General features: G+C 44.0%; 2 protein-coding genes across 2 annotated transcripts; both read right to left on the bottom strand.

The window, feature by feature from the left end:
• Positions 1–344: 344 nt before the first annotated feature.
• hbp1 (HMG-box transcription factor 1) lies at positions 345–10,971 on the bottom strand. Its single transcript, XM_079743031.1, has 11 exons — positions 10,923–10,971; positions 9,404–9,582; positions 8,857–9,037; positions 7,840–7,960; positions 6,887–7,001; positions 6,245–6,360; positions 5,282–5,438; positions 4,392–4,536; positions 3,159–3,446; positions 2,488–2,629; positions 345–1,548 (listed from the first exon to the last, which is right to left on the bottom strand). The coding sequence occupies exons 2-11, from the start codon at positions 9,474–9,476 to the stop codon at positions 1,531–1,533; spliced, it is 1,356 nt and encodes a 451-aa protein (XP_079599157.1). The 5' UTR covers positions 9,477–9,582; positions 10,923–10,971; the 3' UTR covers positions 345–1,530.
• Positions 10,972–11,578: 607 nt separating this feature from the next.
• On the bottom strand, positions 11,579–19,652 carry prkar2b (protein kinase cAMP-dependent type II regulatory subunit beta). The gene is made up of 11 exons (XM_079743344.1): positions 19,195–19,652; positions 18,219–18,254; positions 16,746–16,798; positions 16,514–16,597; positions 15,505–15,611; positions 14,867–15,020; positions 14,517–14,618; positions 14,354–14,428; positions 14,178–14,246; positions 13,765–13,900; positions 11,579–13,525 (listed from the first exon to the last, which is right to left on the bottom strand). The coding sequence occupies exons 1-11, from the start codon at positions 19,454–19,456 to the stop codon at positions 13,392–13,394; spliced, it is 1,212 nt and encodes a 403-aa protein (XP_079599470.1). The 5' UTR covers positions 19,457–19,652; the 3' UTR covers positions 11,579–13,391.
• Between the last annotated feature and the right edge of the window lie 466 nt (positions 19,653–20,118).

The following is a 20,118-nucleotide window of genomic DNA, read 5'->3' as shown; positions in this document are numbered from 1 at the left end:
TAAATGACAGTGGAGCTTTGGCGCCCTCTGTCGATCACGTAATAAATAATCACGAATAAAGACCACTGATGGAAGACCACGGCAACGCATCTTAGTAAATAGATGACATGCCTATGCCTGAACAAAACAAAAAATATTTATTAAAGCAGGAAGACGTTACTGATGTTGAACTAGGTGTCCGCATGGCTAATATGTCAATGTGAGGGCTGCTGTTTCTCTGCTTTCCTTTATCTTCCACTTACTGGAATGCTAGTACTACAAAGACAGTGAGCAAATAGTCTAAGAAATAATAACACAATGCAGGCTGACCTGAAGTCGGATGCCAATTTTAAAAATGTATTTATAATATAATACAAGGGGTATTCTGTGCAAGAGGTGGTTGGGTGTATGTGAAACCTGTACATTATCAACAAAGCAGTATAAACTCAAGCAAACCCGCAAGCAAAGCACGGCTGCTTCACCGCGAGCAAGTCAAATATCTAATCGAGTTACATATCATATACCATATCATACAAATGGTTTCCTCGAGCATACCATGGCTGTAAATGTTAGATTACATATTTATATAAAGTGCAATAAAAATTAAACACTTACAGTGAGGCCCGGCCCTGATTTACTGATGATGTACGTGTTTACTTGTGTGTGTGAGTGTGTAGTGTGTGTGAGTGTGTGTAAGTAAGTGTGTGTCTGTAAGCAGGTGTGTATGTGTGTGTGTGTGTGTGTATACATGTGTGGGTGTGTGTTTGTAAGCAAGTAAGTGTGTATAAGTAAGTAAGTATGTGTGAATGTGTGTATATTTGTGTGTGTGTGTGTGTGTGTGTGTTCCACCCCCCCCCCCCCCCCCCCAAGCCCATTCATGGTTTAGCCCAGTGGGAAGAAAGGGGATGGCAAGTCAAGGCAGGCACACACACATACACACAGTGTGTGTGTGTGTGTGTTTGTGTGTGTGACCGACGTTTAATTGCTTATTACTCACTGCATTACAACATTTATCCATGAAAAAGTTGACCAATCTGTGGATAGTTCCTCAAAATGAGGCAGAGGCTAGAAGAAGAAGAAAGTGTTGCAAAATATAGTATTATACTATTATTTTACAATTATGGACACTTGCTGTTTTAAAGATTGCTCAGCCTACACTGAGCGTAGCACCACATATCCACATGTTTATCTCTGAGTAGTATGAAATATCTGGAAATATATAGAAGCAGATCCATTATTTAAAAAAGGACATAAAACAAAGGCATATCTGACATAAAAAGATATAGGAAAATAGTAGCACTGTTAGTGATGAGATTACATTTTACAGTCTGGGGATATATTCTGCAATCAATGTTGCCTTTTTCTTTCCCTTAAAGGTTGTCTCTATAATGTATTCTTTGCAAAGATTATAAAATGCATGTATACGTTCTGCATCACAGTTCTAACTCAACAATGCGGGCGCACAGCTGTGGTCAGGCTTTAAGCGGTGGGTATCTAAAGGGCTTTTCCTCCGTATCACACCAGCAACACCTGAGCAGGTTCCGGGGTCACCTAGGTCTGCTGGGAGCCCTGGTGGAGAAGAGAAGCAAAGGGAGAAAATACCAGTTCATAAATTACCTTTGAGTGTAATTAGATTGAAGTTACATGGAGCTGGCAATATCCGTCTTTTTTCACAATAAAAATAAATATATATGTTCTTGTGCCCTTCCTAAATCCTTCGCGACTAACTGGGATTAAGTGGTATACAGACACATTTGAATTGAATGGAAAAAAAAATCTTGCACAAGGCGACAATAAACAGATGATATGATGGTGTCTGGCGGCATGATAAGAAACGGTAGGATCCAAGTGAAACCAGAATATATAGAACGCAAATAAAAGAACGGCAGACTCGGCCCGGTCGACAAACACGGGTTCCTCTGCCCTTGACTCCTATCCTAAACGGCGCATTTCCACCGGACGGTGCGGGTCGGTGCCGTCTGCAAAGGTGCGGCACGGATCGCGTTTCCACCGCCAAAAGTGGGCGTCATCCGGACTGAGCCGCATCGAGCCGTACTCCTCTGCAGTACTCCTCCGTCGGCGTACTCGATCGGTCGACAGAATCGTCAGCTCCGTGCGACAGGGGGATAATAACAAACAAACGCAGTACCGGAAAGGTGCTGTGTACAACGGCGACAGCTTCGACGATTGAAGAAAATGTCGCGCAAAAGTTTGACGTCCTCGTTGGGACGTTTATTGTGTCGCAATCTTCTTTTTCCAGCGGTTTACACTGTGTCGGGCTGCTATGAGGTCACGATGCTTACGTAGCTGCCGCGGCTATCGCCATCCGGCTTAAACCCCGCCCTACCATAAGGGTAGTGTCTGCGGTGGAACCGCGAGCCATGACTGGGCTATGCCGCACCCTCACTACTGGGCTGAGGCGTGCTGGGTCCGAAGCGTATCCGCCGGTGGGAAAGCGCCGTAAAGAGGCCCCATCAGGTGACAATCTAGAAGCAGGGGGACACGCACCGAGTTGGTCCTCTTGCGCTTCCAGCAGTCTGGGTTTAGGCGCTTCTGCTCCTCGGCCAGGACCTTGGCCTCCAGGGTGTACATCCTCCTCTCCTCGCTCTTCATCTTCTTCCACTTGTCCCCCAGGATCACGCTGATGGCTCTGCATGACGGCGGAGGAGAGCAGCGTTATTATCGGTAATCACCTCCCTGCAACCGAGGGCTTTTTTTCTACCTTGATAAGCAGAACGGGTGCATTTTGCATCTTGTTTGGTTTCATAGTACAAATTTCCCCGATGTGGAGGATTACCTGGCAGTGAAGCATTTTCCGAGTCTGATTTCTTACAGGTCTTGATAATGGCTATATATAGCCATTATTCAATTGCATCGAAATAAGGCTACAATGGTGTAAAAATCGGTACCGGAAATCGAATAACAACATTACTATTATGCTGTTCTGTAAAAGTACAAAATAGTGTCAATGCTAGGTGTTGCACAGTGCCACAGTGTCTTCTATTAGCAGAGATGGAGGGGACGTTTCTTTGGGTTAGTTTAGTTTCAAAACGTTCTCTTCTGCTCGCTCTTCACAACTCTCGAATCTTAAATCACAGCACCCTTGTCTACCCTTTTTGCCCCCGTCCCTGTGTCCAACGGATTCGACGTTACCATAGCGACGCAGGAAGAACACACACCTGTTGTCCTTGCCGGGGTACATCTGGGTGTACTCCACTCTGTACTTCTTAGCGAAGAGCATGAATGCATTCATTGGCCGCTTGCATTTTGTGGGCGCGGCGACAACGGCCGTCCCTGAAGTGTGGCCCCTGCTGGATCTGCTGTTGGAAGACTGGGGGGAGCCGGAGCGCTCAAACTTATCACAGTCCGGGCTCACAGCGCCCCCGCTGGACTGGGAGGTCCTGCGCTGGCGAGCCATGTTGCTCAACACGTACACGGCTGAGGAGTCCAGCGGGGTGAAGTCATAACTGCAAGAGGAGAGACGTGGTTGTGGTTATTAAGGAGCGGCTAGGGATCAGGCATACAGGCACGCTGTAGTGCCTGTGTGTAATGCACCTGGGGTCAGAGCCCAGTCCCTTCCCACTGGGAGTCCAAACCCTGACCACTCTGGACCGTCTTATCATGCACCCTCTCCAAAGTTGAATTAGGCGTGTGGAAATTAAATGCTATTCCAGTACCATAAGTGGGAATAGGGTAATGTGTAGGTAATGTTTATTCTATGCTGTATACAGTCATTCATACTCCAATGAGAATAACGTAGAGCCATCATTATGTAGTCGAAAGATACATACATATGTTGAATCTGCTGAGTAACAAGTGAACAGGGTCATGATCTTCATTTTATAACTTACGTAGTCACTGTAGTTCTGCTTGATCACTGTCACTTCCCTGTTTATTAAGGCATCTCCTGTCGTCTCTTGTTTACCTAGCGTCTAAATATAGTCAGGTCTGCTTTTACTCTACAGGCCACCGGCATGACTCATATAGAACAAACCACATGCTCTTTACCATCTCCATGCTGAAATCCTGAACTGTTTAACCTTTTTCATCAGTGCGCAAGATCACTAGACTGGATACCCCTAGCCCATTCTGCCGGCGATTTGAATTCGCCCTGCAGAAGGCTCTGGAGAAGAGCAATACATTTCTTTCTGCTTCCGATACGTTTTTGCGGGACCCAATCACCGAGCTGGCTTTTCCCCCTGGCGCGCTATTGGCTGGTTTAACACAACGACGACAGGGAAGCAACAGCAAGCAGCCAATTGCGTACAGAGTCGTTTGAACTAGGCCCGTTGATCACGCCTCTTGTGCTGAAGAAAATGACAGCAGACCCCCCAGACCAAGCCAATCTACGATTGAGCTTGGTCTGGCAATAGCCGGGCTACTAGATCACGTTTGTAAGGACGGTGGCATACCTCCTGAAAGTGTCGAAGACCACCGAGTCGTCACAGTTAATGGCATCCGGGTGGTTGGGGGGCAGACACAGGTCCCCCACCTGCATCTCATAGCAGGGGATCCCATGATGCACCACGGTGAGGCTGGGGTAGAAGGAAGCCCACCCTGACAGAGAGAGAGAGAGAGGCAGACAGACAGACAGACACAGAGAGAGAGACGGACACAGACAGAGAGAGAGAGAGAGAGAGAGAGAGAGAGAGAGAGAGAAACAGAGAGACAGACAGCGGACACAGAGAGAGCGACAGACACAGACACACAGAGAGAGAGAGAGAGACAGACAGACAGAGAGAGTGAGAGAGAGACAGAGAGAAACAGAGAGACAGTTACAGAGAGAGAGAGACAGACAGACAGACAGACACAGACAGAGAGAGAGAGACAGACACAGATAGAGAGATAGACACAGATGGAGAGAGAGAGAGAGAGAGAGAGAGAGAGAGAGACAGACAGACAGACAGACAGACAGACAGAGACAGACACAGACAGAGAGAGAGAGAGAGACAGACACAGACAGAGAGAGAGAAACAGAGAGACAGACACAGACAGAGAGAGAGAGACAGACAGACACAGAGAGAGAGAGAGAGAGCCAGAGAGAGAGAGAGAGCATTAGCGATGGGCGGCTGCAGGCGACCCCCCAGCAGATATTTGGTAAACAAAAAATATAATGATTGCGTCCCGTATTACAGAACGATGGTGGTAAAGAAATTGGATATGGGCCAAAAATACATATGCATATGACCTAATATAGATCTGTCACAATGCACTTGCTATGCATACTCTGTGTTTCCTAGATTTCGAACAAATCTCAAACAAAGCAAACAAACGAACACCATCTCATTCGTGCATTCTCTACCTTTGTTTTTGACGAAAAACGGGTGGTCCAGTCGGCATTCCGCTGTCAAAAGGCCATTGGTGGTTGAGCCGGGGTCAAAGGTCAGTTTGAGCACCACCTGGGCCACAGAGACGGCCTCCTCATGGTCTACCAACCGGAGCCCCTCGGAGCCGTAGCTCTGGACGACACAAGGACCACCACATTCAGCATCCCACAGGTTCACGATCAACCACCGCACGCGGTTGTTATATAATAGACACACGCATAGTACGGAACAGCGTGAGTGAGTGAGTGAGTGAGTGAGTGACTGTAAGTGAGTGAGTGAGTGAGTGAGTGACTGTAAGTGAGTGAGTGAGTGAGTGAGTGAGTGAGTGAGTGAGTGAGTGAGTGAGTGAGTGAGTGAGTGAGTGAGTGAGTGAGCGAGCGAGCGAGCGAGCGAGTGAGTGAGTGAATGAGTGAGTAAGAGTGAGTAAGGGTTAATGATTGAGTGAGTGAGTGAGTGAGTGTGTCGTAAGTGCCCCCGTGTGTGTCTGTATATGTCGTGCGTGCCTACGTGTGTGTGTGTGTGTCTAGGTGTGTGTGTTTGAGTGAGTGAGTGAGTGAGTGAGTGACTGTAAGTGAGTGAGCGAGCGAGCAATTGAGTGAGTGAGTGAGTGAGTGAGTGAGTGAGTGAGTGAGTGAGTGAGTGAGTGAGTGAGTGAGTGAGTGAGTGAGTGAGTGAGTGAGAGTGAGTGAGCGAGCGAGCAATTGAGTGAGTGAGTGAGTGAGTGAGAGTGAGTGAGTGAGTGAGTGAGTGAGTGAGTGAGTGAGTGAGTGAGTGAGTGAGTGAGTGAGTGAGTGCCCCCATGTGTGTGTCTGTATATGTCGTGCCTGCCTACGTGTGTGTGTGTGTGTGTGTTTCTACGTGTGTGTTTGAGTGAGTGAGTGAATGAGTGAGCGTGCGTGCGTGCGTGCGTGCGTGCGTGCGTGCGTGCGTGCGTGCACCTTGAGGGAGGTGCACGCCATCATGGACTCGTCATCCGAGTCGTCATCAGAGTCTCGGAGGTCGTCGGCGTCCTGCCACTCCACGTTGGAGCCGCGGTGGAAGCGCAGCCGGGTGCCTGCGGAGACGAACCAAGGACACGTCAACACGCGGCAGAAGACACACAGCAGAACCACTGCGTCGCGCTGTACAGAAGTAGCAGGGAGCTTGGGATTGAGGTCCATCCATCCATTTCTTTTGTCAATCTTTACAACCTTGGATTGCATGTATTGACATCATCTGTATACGCGCGTTGTTGCACAATGTTAATTCAATGTCCATCACCGGATTGTATTTGATGCAAGTATGATTACACCGGCACACTCCCACTTTACATTCCACTTTAAACTTTTCTCACTCTTATTTTCTTACCCTTACTTTGTACTTTTGCTGTTTTTTATTAGCTATATACCCAATAAGGGTTTTACAGTTTTATCATAGGGTTTTACCCTAACCCTATGATAAATAGGATTAGTCTTGAATCATCAACATCAAATACTACTGCGGTGACGTTAGAGTGCAATGTGTGTGTGTGTGTGTGTGTTCCCCTCGTGTGTTCCCCTCGTGTGTTCCCCTCGTGTGTTCCCATACTCTAAATAGTTTACCTTTCAGGAAGCAGTGCCAGGCTGTCGAAGGCCAGGAGCGGGACCAGGCCATGTCCTCGTCGTCTGAGAACGACGAGGACATGGAGAAGACCCCGGACTCTGACTCACTGCTGGCCTGTTCCGGATCAGGGACATGAACTCTGTGTCATTCTTTACCTTGATATTTGTGTCCAACGTGACGAGCCAACTGAGACACATGGCCTGAGACACTCATTATGAAGCAGCAGGCACGGGTTGTGGATGGGATGCAGTGTACGGTACACAATGTCAATTTAATGTACATGGATATGAATATATATATAAATACATGGTGAGGGGCTTAATGACATCATTCCATTGACATCCTATAATTATAAATGAGAAGTTTATTTGGATAAAACCATCTGCTACCTAAATTGTAAATGGATTCCATTTAAATGGATTCCATTCAGCGCTTTTCTAACCGGGGGCCACTCAAAGCACAATTACTGCACAACATTCACCCATTCATACACACACCAAGCGGAGTCAACCTTTCGTCATGAGCCGTTAGAGCTCATTAGAGTATTAATTCATTAGAGTCTCATTACCGTGACGCGTCTACAGACTGTTGAGGGACAGGGGTTGCGTCTCATTACCCTGACGCGTCTACAGACTATAGAGGGACAGGGGGTGCGTCTCATTACCCTGACGCGTCTACAGACTATAGAGGGACAGGGGGTGCGTCTCATTACCCTGACGCGTCTACAGACTGTTGAGGGACAGGGGTTGCGTATCATTACCCTGACGCGTCTACAGACTGTTGAGGGACAGGGGGGGCGTCTCATTACCCTGACGCGTCTACAGACTGTTGAGGGACAGGGGGGGCGTCTCATTACCCTGACGCGTCTACAGACTGTTGAGGGACAGGGAGGGCGTCTCATTACCCTGACGCGTCTACAGACTGTTGAGGGACAGGGGGGGCGTCTCATTACCCTGACGCGTCGGCGGTCTCTCAGATGCATCCTGGACGAGGTGGGGGCGCTGCTGGCCAGCGGCGGCCGGGCGTAGGAATGTAAACTGTTGCTGCTGCCAAAGATGTGGACTGGGGACGATCTGAAACAATGTGGATTGAATAAAAACACAAAAAATAGACTCACAAAATAGGGAACGTTTATAGGGATTCGTGCGACCATGGATAACGTTCTTTTGATAGGCAGAGCGGTGTATGTATGTAATGCGCCAAGAACATCATCACATGCCACCCGTCCCCGCCCCAAGTGTTTTTGTCATGTCCCCAAGACAAACAGGTGATTCATATCTTACTGGGTTAAAAAAATGCAATGATGATGCTCCGACAGCCCTAAGCCTTAAAAAAGGTACAATAGCCTGCCTTTGTTTGTCTGAATTTGTTTTTAAAACTATTTCTGTCCTGTCGACTAAATGCAAATTTGAGGCCACAGGGATCTAGGTTCATTGCTCCGACTGTGTACCAGAGTACAGAAATATCATTGCAAGGTCAACAAACTGATGTTTTTTACGGGTGAGGTTTGGAATGAGTAGGGAGAGGGAGGGCTGGGCTGAGTGTTTAAAACATTTAGACTAGAGATAGCTACGGATAGCAAATCTCACATATAGGTATTGTACAACAGAAAGCCTCATGGGATTTTTTTGTCGCCATTTTGTGATGACTTGAGAAAGTTGTAGTCGTTCAAAATCCTTAAATCAACATAAATCTACCGCAACCAGTGCTACAAAAAACGTTGTTCCGCCAAGTCTCGCATGAGAAACGCTCTGGTCGTTTCAAAACACAACAATTTCACCCCATAATGTCAAATCAATCCCGATTAATTACTAAACAATGACCAAAAAGAGATGACAGAAAAAATAATAACCAACACTCCTATGCTCCCGAAATAGAGGCGGCCATTATGATGCGACATCACGATGCACAAAGCCCTACCGCTCCTTTAACCAGCGCTAACTCCAGCTAGCGGGACGGGCAAACTCACCTCTTGTGAGGGGCGTCTTTGAGGAGGGGGCTCTGGGGGCTGGTTGCTATGTTGGCGAGCTCCGCCAGCCAGTTGTTGCTGGGGGAGGTGCACAGCTCCTGGTGGGAGACCCCCGCTCCCACCCGGAACATCTCTGAAGAGCCCCTGTCCTCCCCCACCTCCTGGAGCTCTGGCATGTCATCTGCACACACGGACATAGCCTCCTTCTGCTTAACGTGCTTATTGTCAAATATCATCTGATCTGAAACTCAAAACACATCTGTTTTTTAAAACTGCCTCTTCCATCTGAGGACAATTGCTTTGTCTCTCACTATTGTTTTTATTTTTTCTTTATCTTATTTTTTGTTTCTTTTTAAGGACTTTTGTGTATCTTTGTACGGTGTCCTTGATTGCCGAGAAAGGGCCTTCAAATTAAATGTATTATTATCATCATCATCATCATCATCATCATCATCATCATCATCATCATCATCATCATCATCATCATTATTATTATTATTATTATTATTATATCTGGTACATGGTGAGGGCAAATGTGAAAAATTACCGAAATCCATGTTGCACCCTGGAGAAGAGGGCAGCTCCTCGGTGCACTTTAGTGGGTCGAAGGATTCGTCCATTGTTGCTCTTCTCTTCTCCTTTCTTTTGTTTTCCTTTTTCCACACGTGTTCTAGGTCAGATGTGCTGTCGTTCCTGCGTTACATTACGCTTCCCAAGCTGGCCTGGCTGCAGGGGAAACAAAACATCGGAAGGATTGAGCCGATAAAGGAGGACGACTACATCATGCTCAGGTCAAGTCCAGGTCACATGGCAATATAACTGAACTTGAATTTTTTGATGATATACAAGTATACAAAATCATATAAATGATAACCAAAGACGTAAAATGGTTATCATTTAAAGACATGAAACCATTTTACTATAGCATATATAAAGCCTATAACATTGTTGAGGCCTACAAAATACAATAACTTATTTGGGGTTGTTTATGTTGTTTTTATTTTGTTCGCATGCGTTCGTTAGAAGACGACAGCGTTAATTGGGCTTGAATTATCAAATGACATCCATCAGAAACAAATTTCATATTTCGGAAAATGTGTATGATACATGCGAAGGGTCGAGATAATCTTTTGTCTTTGAAAGAAACAGAAACCCTGTGCAAGAACAGTCACGTGGCCAATTGCGTACAGGGCTTGTTTATAAACTAAAAGACTGCGTTCGCGCATGCGCACTATCGCTCATTCATTCACTACTGCGTAACAAAAACAACCGATTGATTGTGTTAAACACATTCAATACCAAATAAAAAAATCCCGGAGTCTAAAAATAGTTGACAGCCAATCGTTTTTGCTTTGTATAAAAATGTAGGCATTCCGGGAACGTAGCCCACCGAGTTCTGTCTATCAAAACAATAACCCTAGGTTATAAAGGGCTACATGGATTAAATGCACAAGGTAACCTAAAACGTTATCCATTCTCATAAACCATTGGATACTTGAACAAATTCAAAGGGTCATTTTGGTTTGATGATTTAAATAAGTATCTGATCCAAAAGGTCAATCATTTTTGCTTAAAATGACATTCTAAAATCATGCGAATTCAACCGTGTAAGAAAATAGATGGATGCAAAGCAAAGTGTTACAACACGGTAGTAGGTCGTTCTACAGGAGAACGCAAAGGCACTGGAGCCTACATGGTAAACAAAAGAATGTCAACAAGTTCAGGCATGACGCAACCTATGTTGCCTGTTCAAATAAATGAATGAGTTGGAAACGTCTAAACGCACATTCCAGAACCCATAACGGAACCAAACATCCTATTAAAGTTGGAATGTTTCGTAGCGCAGGGCGATCGCTGTCTGGTCGATTGATACAACCAAAACACACGTCACAATGAAAAAAAAACCCAGGCAAGCACAATCTGTCATTCGACATTTAATACGTGCATGACAACTCCGCCAGATACACATTCTCAAATCGTGCAGTAAAGCCCCGTATAATAATGATCGATTATATGATTTTGATCCGTGCGTTACTTTGAAATTAAGTAGATAACTTAACACTTACCAAAACTGTCGCGATCAACTAACTCTCTTGCTTTCTTTGGGTGGGTGGGTAATGGACATTGCCAAATAAGGAAATCTATTGGTGGACAAAACCGTCAGTAGCGATGGGCTCTTGTTTCCATTGGTGTAGAGCAGTGATAAAGCTGCAGAGGGCGCGGCTTGGTTTGTTGATGAAATTCTCATTGGTCGATCTGGGTGAAAGTACACGTCTGTTACAATCCAGTCACAGCTGATTGGCAAAACAAGAACAATACTTGCGTTTTGTACTTTGTATGAAATGCTCAAGGCCTCGTTACTCGCCATGTTAAGCTTGGTTAAGCTCTTAAATATCAACAGCCTACAGTTTGTATTTTCTATTCACAATCATGAATCAATGGCTGCATGAATTGATGAATGAATGGACGGACAAATGAATGATTGAATCGAGCGATCGACGAGTGCATGGATGGACGAAAAAAACACAAGGACGCCAGGATATAAAACAGTTGTTTATTTGAATGAAAAGTGAAACATAATATTGGCCAACGTTTCAGTTTGTCTTCTATGGTACTCATAATAACAAACACTGCGCACATTTGGAAGATAAGCAATTTTTTTTATTTATAGGCCTACATTAAACGTGTGTGAATAATATTTCAAAAACAGGTTACGCTACAGTAAACAGCAAAAAAGGCAATACTGTAATTGCCTTAAAAATAATGAAGGCAAGAGTTATCACTGAAGTTGTCTGCTGAGGAGGAACATTGAAATATGCATTTCAAAATATTAGTTGTTTGCAGAGGTAGACAGCATTAAATAATCTTAATGTCGCTAGATGGAATAACAACTTATTTTTCACTGACACGTGACTAAAATATTACATTGGCACACACAGAAAGAAAACATTAAATAATAGTTCCAAAAAAAGAAGATGAGACATTTACTATTGGGAGCATATATTAAAATAAAGGCATAGTTCACAATGTATTACTGTAAAACAAAATCTCTATCTTTGAAGTTTGTATTGTGCAAAAGCAAATAGCTACCAGTATATACTTAACGACAATTTACAGTTAAGGAAAAGGTAGCCAAAAAATGGTATGGATTATGACAATTGATATTGTTAAACAGGATTGAGCATTGGCACCATCGAGATGTGTATCGTCTCATTTGGTTCAAAGTGAATGTGAAAACTGGCATATAAAAACAATATATTCAAGTCAAATGTAATATGTCCCTGACATATATACTTCAGTTGATAGCAAACCTTTTATTTCTGTTCTTATGCCAACTATATAACTAAGCATCAATATTCCCTTTAGGGTCAGTCTGTTCAAGAATTACAAAACACAACACAACTGTTAATCAACAGTTTGAGTCAGTAACATATTACCTTTGGCATGTGAAGTTCACAAATAATAGTCATAAATATAACAACAAGTGTATAATACTTATGCTGAGTCATAACACTGTGGACAGGTAAAAATGAACATTAGGAGATAATATGAATTGCCCTAGAGGGCTTGTACACCAGAATGCATATTGAGAGGACTCAAGAGAGTTGTTGTACCTTAAAATCCTACATCAACGGGGATATACCGTAACCTCGGCTAATGGCAACTTTGTTTTGCCCCACATCTCACAGGAGAAACAAGGTTGCAGTTTTAAACACAACAAAGTAACCCCATATTAAAAAAATAATAATTTCACAATTAATTACTAAACAATGAGCAAAAAAACATTACTACCAATATAATACATTCCAATGCTCCTACGCCTCCAAAATCGAGGCGGTTAGTGCAATGTGCATTGCGATGTACAAGTCCTATCATGAAACAAGTATTTTAACTAACATTTTACAAATAAAACACACACTTAAAATCCTACCCATTCTATGTGATACTTGTATTAAATGTAATCTAATACAAGCATAGAGCAAAAAAAATAAAAAGCGTTGGCAATATTCTTTGCTTTTAACAATTCATTACAAACTCCTTTATAGCACACGTTGTCTTATATGGGATATTTAAGCAAAACTTGCTGTGTAAATTAGCAATCTAAAACACAAATGTTGATCAAGTGGGGTCTTTACACGTCTCCTTAGAAATTAGCTTTAAAGCTCCTACGAGGGTCTGAAAAAAACAAACAAATAGCATTTAAACTGCATCTCGGTCTCCATCACTTCGTTTTGCCGGGAGCTACTTCCTGCATTTGTTTTGCAGAGCAAAGTAACAACTGCAAGCAAGATGAGCCAATGTATCTGAGTATGCATCTATTTATTTTTATTTTCTGCTCTGCTGTAAATCGTCTGTTGACTCCGACCCTGTGGCAAAACATTTAGAATCGTTAAATTTTAACACTGACGGTGTAATTTGCACTGTTAAAAATATCAACACAAAAATGGGTTGGCAGATATCGTAAACTCCTCACAGGGCCTTTAAAGTGGTCACAGGTGACCGGGTTGGGGGGGCGATGGGGGGGTGGGGTGGACTTATGCATTTTGTTCTTCAATGTCAACGCTGCAATCAAACAGAGTGGCCAGCTGCTCCTCGTAGTTTGCAATGTTCCTCTTCATGATGTCCATGCACGGGCCCAGCAGCCTCTCAAAGGCCTGCACGTCCATCGCTGCAGAAAAACACACCAATAAAGGACGCGTAAGATCAGGCTTAAGGAGTACATAAGACACTTAGGACGTAATATAAACACTATTCCATTTATTTTAACAGCATCTCCCGTCTCTCTCACTCTCTCTACTGTTTAAAATAAATAACCTTTGGCAATGTGCTTTTAGGTGGTTCAATAACATACTAACTCAACAATTAGATAGATACATACAAATACGGACAAGAGAAACCGAACTGTACCCAAGCATTTGACGCTTCCAACGGCATAGGCTGAGGCTGCTCTGGGCTTATTGGTGACAAGTGCCAGCTCCCCGAAGTACTGGCCTCTCGAACACGTGGCAATGTCAAGTTCCTCTTCTCCTTCCTCTTTTTTCGTCTGAGGGCAAATTAAAAGTGTTAATGGAATCTCTAACAAAGGCCGTCATACGACTGAGTTGACACTACCACTTGAGGTGCCACAAATAGAACGATTTTGAAATGGTCTGTAATGGCTCATCAACATGAACAGAATTCCTCTCAATTTCCTTATTTTTTTGGAACAAAATTGTTCTTCAGTTGTTTAGGCCATAGGTGATTAGTATTTCAAATAATACTTAACCAAAGTGATGAACTTAGTAACACAGTAGGGTATTTTCTTTTAGAAAAAGACATACCCTACTTCTCTTCATGGTAATTCTGACTTGGCCGGATTCAACAATGTAGAAGCAGTCCGCTAGATCGCCCTGTAAACACCAACAGAACCATGTTGAAGACTTACTATCCGAAAGGCACCGTCATGGCCAACCCATGCGCAGTTTATTCACAACAAAGATAACTATATGATAGGGACCTGTGCGATGACCTGCTCTCCATCGATGTACACCTTGGTGGACAACACATCCACAACCTTCATTCTCTCTGAGAGCTGGGGAAGAGGACACAATGAGAGTGAGATTTACTATAGCATGTTTCTGGCAGGTACTTTAAAACCAAAGTAATAGATGGGCCCATACCTCTAGTGATGTAAGCAGCGGTAATGTTTCGATGAATGCCTCGTAGAGCCTCCTCTTCTTTGCTTTATTATTAACGATGATCCTTCTGAACGTCAGACGATCCTGAAAAAAGGTTTGTGCACGAGATATACCTAATCATTTGAAGAAAGAGCACTGAAGAACAATTCACATGGATAATAAATGTCTGTTAGAATTCACACAGTGTTCACCAGTGGGCGACACTGAGTCATCGGACACGGTGTCTGCTCCCCTAAACCCAAACATCCTCCTCTGTAGCACTTAAAGTTCATTAACATAGGGAGGCCTACGGTAAATGAGGACGGCGGGTCATATATCGGGATGGTACTCACCAGGCACCAGAGGGCTCCGGGCGAAGTTGCGACTATCGTGGCCGCCCTGGGGGTGTTGTACATCAAAGCCAGCTCCCCAAAGCTTCCTTGGTTGTCATAGCAACCCACCAGCTTATCAATGCCCTCAACCCCCATGAAGATGTCAAATGTCCCGCTAGATACAGATAGAAACAAATGCAAGGAGGAGACGTTACTGTGTCTCCATTGTGTTTTTTTGGGGGGGTTGTTTGTCGTCCATTCAACACGTTGCACTTCAAGTGATACATTTTCTGAAGTAGGGCTGCACGATTTATATTGATGACAGATACGTGTGGCCACGATATCAAACATCACAAAGGCAGCATTTAATCACCATAGCAATTAAATGGAGTCGGGATATACAATTGATATAAAGCAGCATACACAAGATATAAACCAATCACAATGTGATTACTTTATTAACAACAAGCAGTCCGAGTAAGTACTCACTCACAAAACAATGTGTTTAATAATGTAATGAAGAATAAAATACAGTTTTGGAACAAATGGGTTTTGTTGAAAGCATTGTCTAGTGGCAAGATTGTTAAATTCCTAGCCGAAAGGTACGTGCAAACCTTGATATAACCGGCTCCAAAAAGGCTCATAATGTAAGGGATTACCTTTCAATGACGTAGAAGTTGTCTCCGTCGTCAAACTGATCTATGATGTGCTCTCCATTGACAGCAAACTTTTCAAACATGGCATCCAACACCTGTGATATCTCTTCCTGTAGTAAGACGAAACAATTATAACAATAATTAATGATGATATTAAGACTTAATAATTATTTCAAAGAAAAGTTCCCTTGCAGCATTAGTTTATTCAAATGAATAAATATATACGTACTTACATTTCATGTCATATAAGAGACAGCATGGTCTCATGAATCCGACTTTGGATTGCTATCTAAAGTTTAAATCTGGGTGACTGGGCTTATCAATTAGTTTCACTCTATATTTGTCCGGACCAATCATGTTGCCAGAGGCGGGGATCTAAGTGCTTAATTGACTAAAGGCTTAGTTATGGTTCCACGTTGACGCAACCCAAGGGGGTTTACGGACCCATTACATCCTTGCGGACCCTCCTTGTGTCCACCGCAAGGGCCTGACGTACGCCTTGCAAAAACTGTAAACTTGCGTCAAGGGCTGTGATTGGTTCGCTATTGTAAATCCGAGGTAAACCCGACGCAGGACCAAACAGGTTCAAGACTGCGTTGAAGCGCCTTTGGGGTCATTGCTTTGCGTCAACATGGAACCATAACTAAGCCTTAACAGGGAACCCAACCTCGGCCAGCACTAGTTCACTTTACACAGTGGGAAGACAAGTTAAAACGTCCTGTCCGCACACCAACTTAGAAAACGTGTCTCTCATGGTTCAAAATCACCATGTTCATCACTGGCCACTGTAGAAACACACTACTTTAAATCCCCTTCTGAGGAGAACATCTCCGTAACAAATCAGGAAACAAGGCTTAACCACACTCCTTTCAGTTGTTGGTTTCCGGCTCAGCCACTGTGCTAACGCCTCAACAAGTCTCTCTTTAACATAGGACTGCTGGATCCGACATTGTCGATTTTCTTCTTTTTTTTCCCCCCGTTAAAACAGCTAGCAGTGCTGTCATCCACTGACCGGCTCCAGGTTCTTGAACAGGAGAATGTTCCTGCACGCCTCCTGTAGTCTCCGTCTCTGCTCGTCTGTTTTTGGATGGGTGACCTACAAAACAAACCAAACATGTTTAATACAACCCTGCTGTTTGCCCCGCAGTGCATAAACAGCACACCTAACGTTTTTCATTTTTTCATGAAACGACATCACTACAACCAACATGTACACATGACCAGTGAAGCATAACGGAGTTTACCCTTGGCTCCCTCTCTTCCTCTTCATCATCAGGGTTGAATGCTTCAGCACACACTTAACAGGAAGAAAAAAACGTAAATGTTGAGTTACACATCCGGAATTCAAATATTTAATTTGTGTTCCTCTGACTGAATAATTATAACATGGGCATCTACAATTTAGTGGAAACTTGTATCCTAAAGGGACTTAGATGTCATTAAGGAGCAGGTAGGGGTTGGCATCTCAGTCAAGGGCGTTCAAACCAAGAACCCTTAGGTCGGAGACTAGACTATCCTGCTGCAAGGGTTAAGGGGAAGAAGCCGGCTTCGATGAAAATGGCTACACCCCTTTACACGGGTCCATCCTGTGATTTTCTTCTGAAACATTCAAATACATTGATTACTTTTATCCAAAGTGAAGTACAATAAGCGCAATCAACCGTGACGATTTTGGTGGAATGTTCCAAGGGCCAGGGTGCAGTCTGAACAGATGAGGCTTCAGACGCGAAGGAAGATGTGTAGGGTTTCAGGTGTCCCTGTACCAGCGAGGGACTCCTTCTGCCATTGTGGAGCCGGGAAGATCTAGATTTTGTTGTATGGCAGCTGGGTTACCCTTGTAGTGAGGGAGTAGCCACCCGTTTAGCGCTCGTAGAGTGTAGGGGACGGGCACGGGTGAACGGTTTGACCGTGTCCCGAATGTGGGACGGGCCGGTGCCGTTCGCAGCATGGCAGGCAGGTGCCAGGGAGTTGACTCTGATTGAGCAGCCAGCGGCGGCCATTGCTGAGAGCAGAGACAGATGGAGCTACCGCCCAACGCACTGACACTGTTCATATTGTTTAAAACAGGCCGAATCATGCTGTCCCTCCCATTTTAGTGCACAATTTATAAACTGGGCTAACAATCGTATGAACTCTGAATTTGTTAATATACAATCTTATTATTGTCCTCTCCTCCTCACTGACATTATATTTATATGGAAGTTAATACAGAGTGAATAATGTCTTTGTAAATGTAATCCTGAGTGATACCATCTTTTTCCCTGGACTTCCACGTTCCTGGAACGTTGAGCAGTTACGATGACACAGAACTTTCCCAGAACAAGCGAGCTTACATCTTCCCCACGTATCATTTTGGCGGAACTACAGTTATTATTAATGTTGCCAAACTCTAACTGAAATGGGTATAAACCACATCAGGTCATTGGTCCTATCTTCTTTCACATCTGTCTAATCCTATGCCTGGAGACAGAGTTTTTAGAGACATGGCTGAAGATAGTTTATCGCCATTATCGTAAACAAAAACACAGCGACAGGAAACAGATGGAAAGTGTCTACATGCTGTATATATGGAAGAAGATCTGATGGAGACGTGGTCCATGTGAATATGTCAAAGGACATTTCCATGGGGCTATGATAACTGATATCTTCCAGAATGTTCTTCTTGAGATTGCACTACTAATTCTGCCAGTCGGAGCGGACAGTGAATGTAAACTCACCTGATGCTCTCCTGACGAATCTGTTAATCACTGGAGCTGCAAAAATGGATGGGAAAAAAAAACTGTAATCATTATACAAGTTATTTTATTTCATCCAGACACTATTGAATATTTTTAGTGGGAAAAACCAGAACAAATATAAAGCTCAATTGATCAACACATGCAAACATCCTACGATTTAATTTTCTTAGACTGATCGTTTTTCCCTGGATCCAATCTACAATAAATGTACAAAACAATGGACTTTTGAGAAATGTGTTTCGCAGAGAATGTATCAGTTAGCCATGAGGCAAACCATGAGCCTTCCTTTGATGACATAGAAATATGCTGAATGTTATGGGACAACTGTGGGGGTGCAGGCTCGATGGGGCTGCAGGCTCGATAGGGGACAGGCCTGTGACAGCCCTGGCGAGGGAGTGCACCTGTCAACATCGCCCGCCACACCGGAGGGCACTCGTTGGGATCCCACGTCAAGCCTGCGGCTCGCTGTGGTGCTGCACCCAAGTGAACCGTCTTGTCACATACGGCGACCATTTACGTCGTTTGTCCATCCACACGACTTCTTTAGGAAACAGGCCAATTTGACGCGATCTTCCGTTACACACAGCGTTGTCCCGCATGCTCTATTTTTTTTTTTGGTCACACATTATGGACACGGTCATTTTCTTCCAAATGGGAGGGCCTGGCACTTGAATCAATTGTGCTTGAAATGGGTCAGTGCCACTGCTTTGAATCATCAAGGGGACTGATCAAGATCAAGGCAGTCGTGCGGCATATATTAGGCTTCATTCAGCATCCATTACCGGGGCTGTATCCTCGCTGTGGAGGATGCAAGGTGTCAAGCCCCTGAACGCCACAGCACCAGAGAGGTAGCCTATTCCTTCCATGCGAGGGTTTACCGTTTTTCGTCAAATCACGAAGACATCCACACCAAGGAGCTTGGTCCTGAGCACAAAGCACATATGCCTCAGCTTACCTATGAATTCCTCGTCATCCTCATCCTCTTCGCCGTTTTCAGAATCGATCTGCATCGCTTCGTCAATGAAATTGACTGCTTTGCCAGGTCTTGTGGCCGAATTTTGGTCATTGCCAAATGAGGCCCCTCTGGTCTCGCTGTCCTTCAGTTGGGTGAAATATTGCAAGGCAAACTCGAGCAGATCCCTGGGTTGATTCCTCAACACTTCCACGGTAAACCCCTGCAACAGCTCCGTCAGTCCTTCAGGGATTTCTATACTCATTCCTGTTGTCAAGCTATGGATGAGACAAAATGCCGGTTTGCTGCAAAAATGACAGAGTGTGGTCCGGTCTCCTTAAAAACACAGAACAAAAATATCCAATGTATCAGACATCGCATGAAACCGTCCAAATGAGCGAATTAGCAAATTAAAATGGCTGTGGATCTTTTTGGTCCGAGCATCTCTTCTGCTGCTTCTGGCTACAGGAAATCCACGCATGTGACCCACGGATCCATGGCAACCACATACCCTGGGATTGCGTACGAGCTGTAAAATGTGGCAGCTTGTCACGTGTTTCAATTAGGCGCATATTTTGTTTTGAGTTAAATCAAATGAAGTGAAAAAGGATAATACACCACAAAATAAAAACACGCACACATTGAATACGCCACGTTATATTTATCACGTAGCGTATTGTTATTTATAGTTGCCAACAGTGATATTAGCCCAGTTCATCACATGTATTTTCTGTCAACGCAAATGGGTAGCCTTTTCTAATAGGTTATCGATTATTCCTATTTTTTTTTAACTTAGATATACTAGATCACGTCCCAACCTCATAAAACATAAAAAAAAGAAGCAATAAACGTCAACAATAAATAATGAAACACCTAGGCCTATAATATAACATGTATAAATGCCCGCCTATATGAATGAAGGGAGTG

The sequence above is a fragment of the Pollachius pollachius genome, assembly GCF_949987615.1.
Source record: "Pollachius pollachius genome assembly, chromosome: 9".
Lineage (NCBI taxonomy): Eukaryota > Metazoa > Chordata > Actinopteri > Gadiformes > Gadidae > Pollachius > Pollachius pollachius.
The sequence above is the reverse complement of the archived record's forward strand: the minus strand, read 5'-3'. Positions and strand labels throughout refer to the sequence as shown.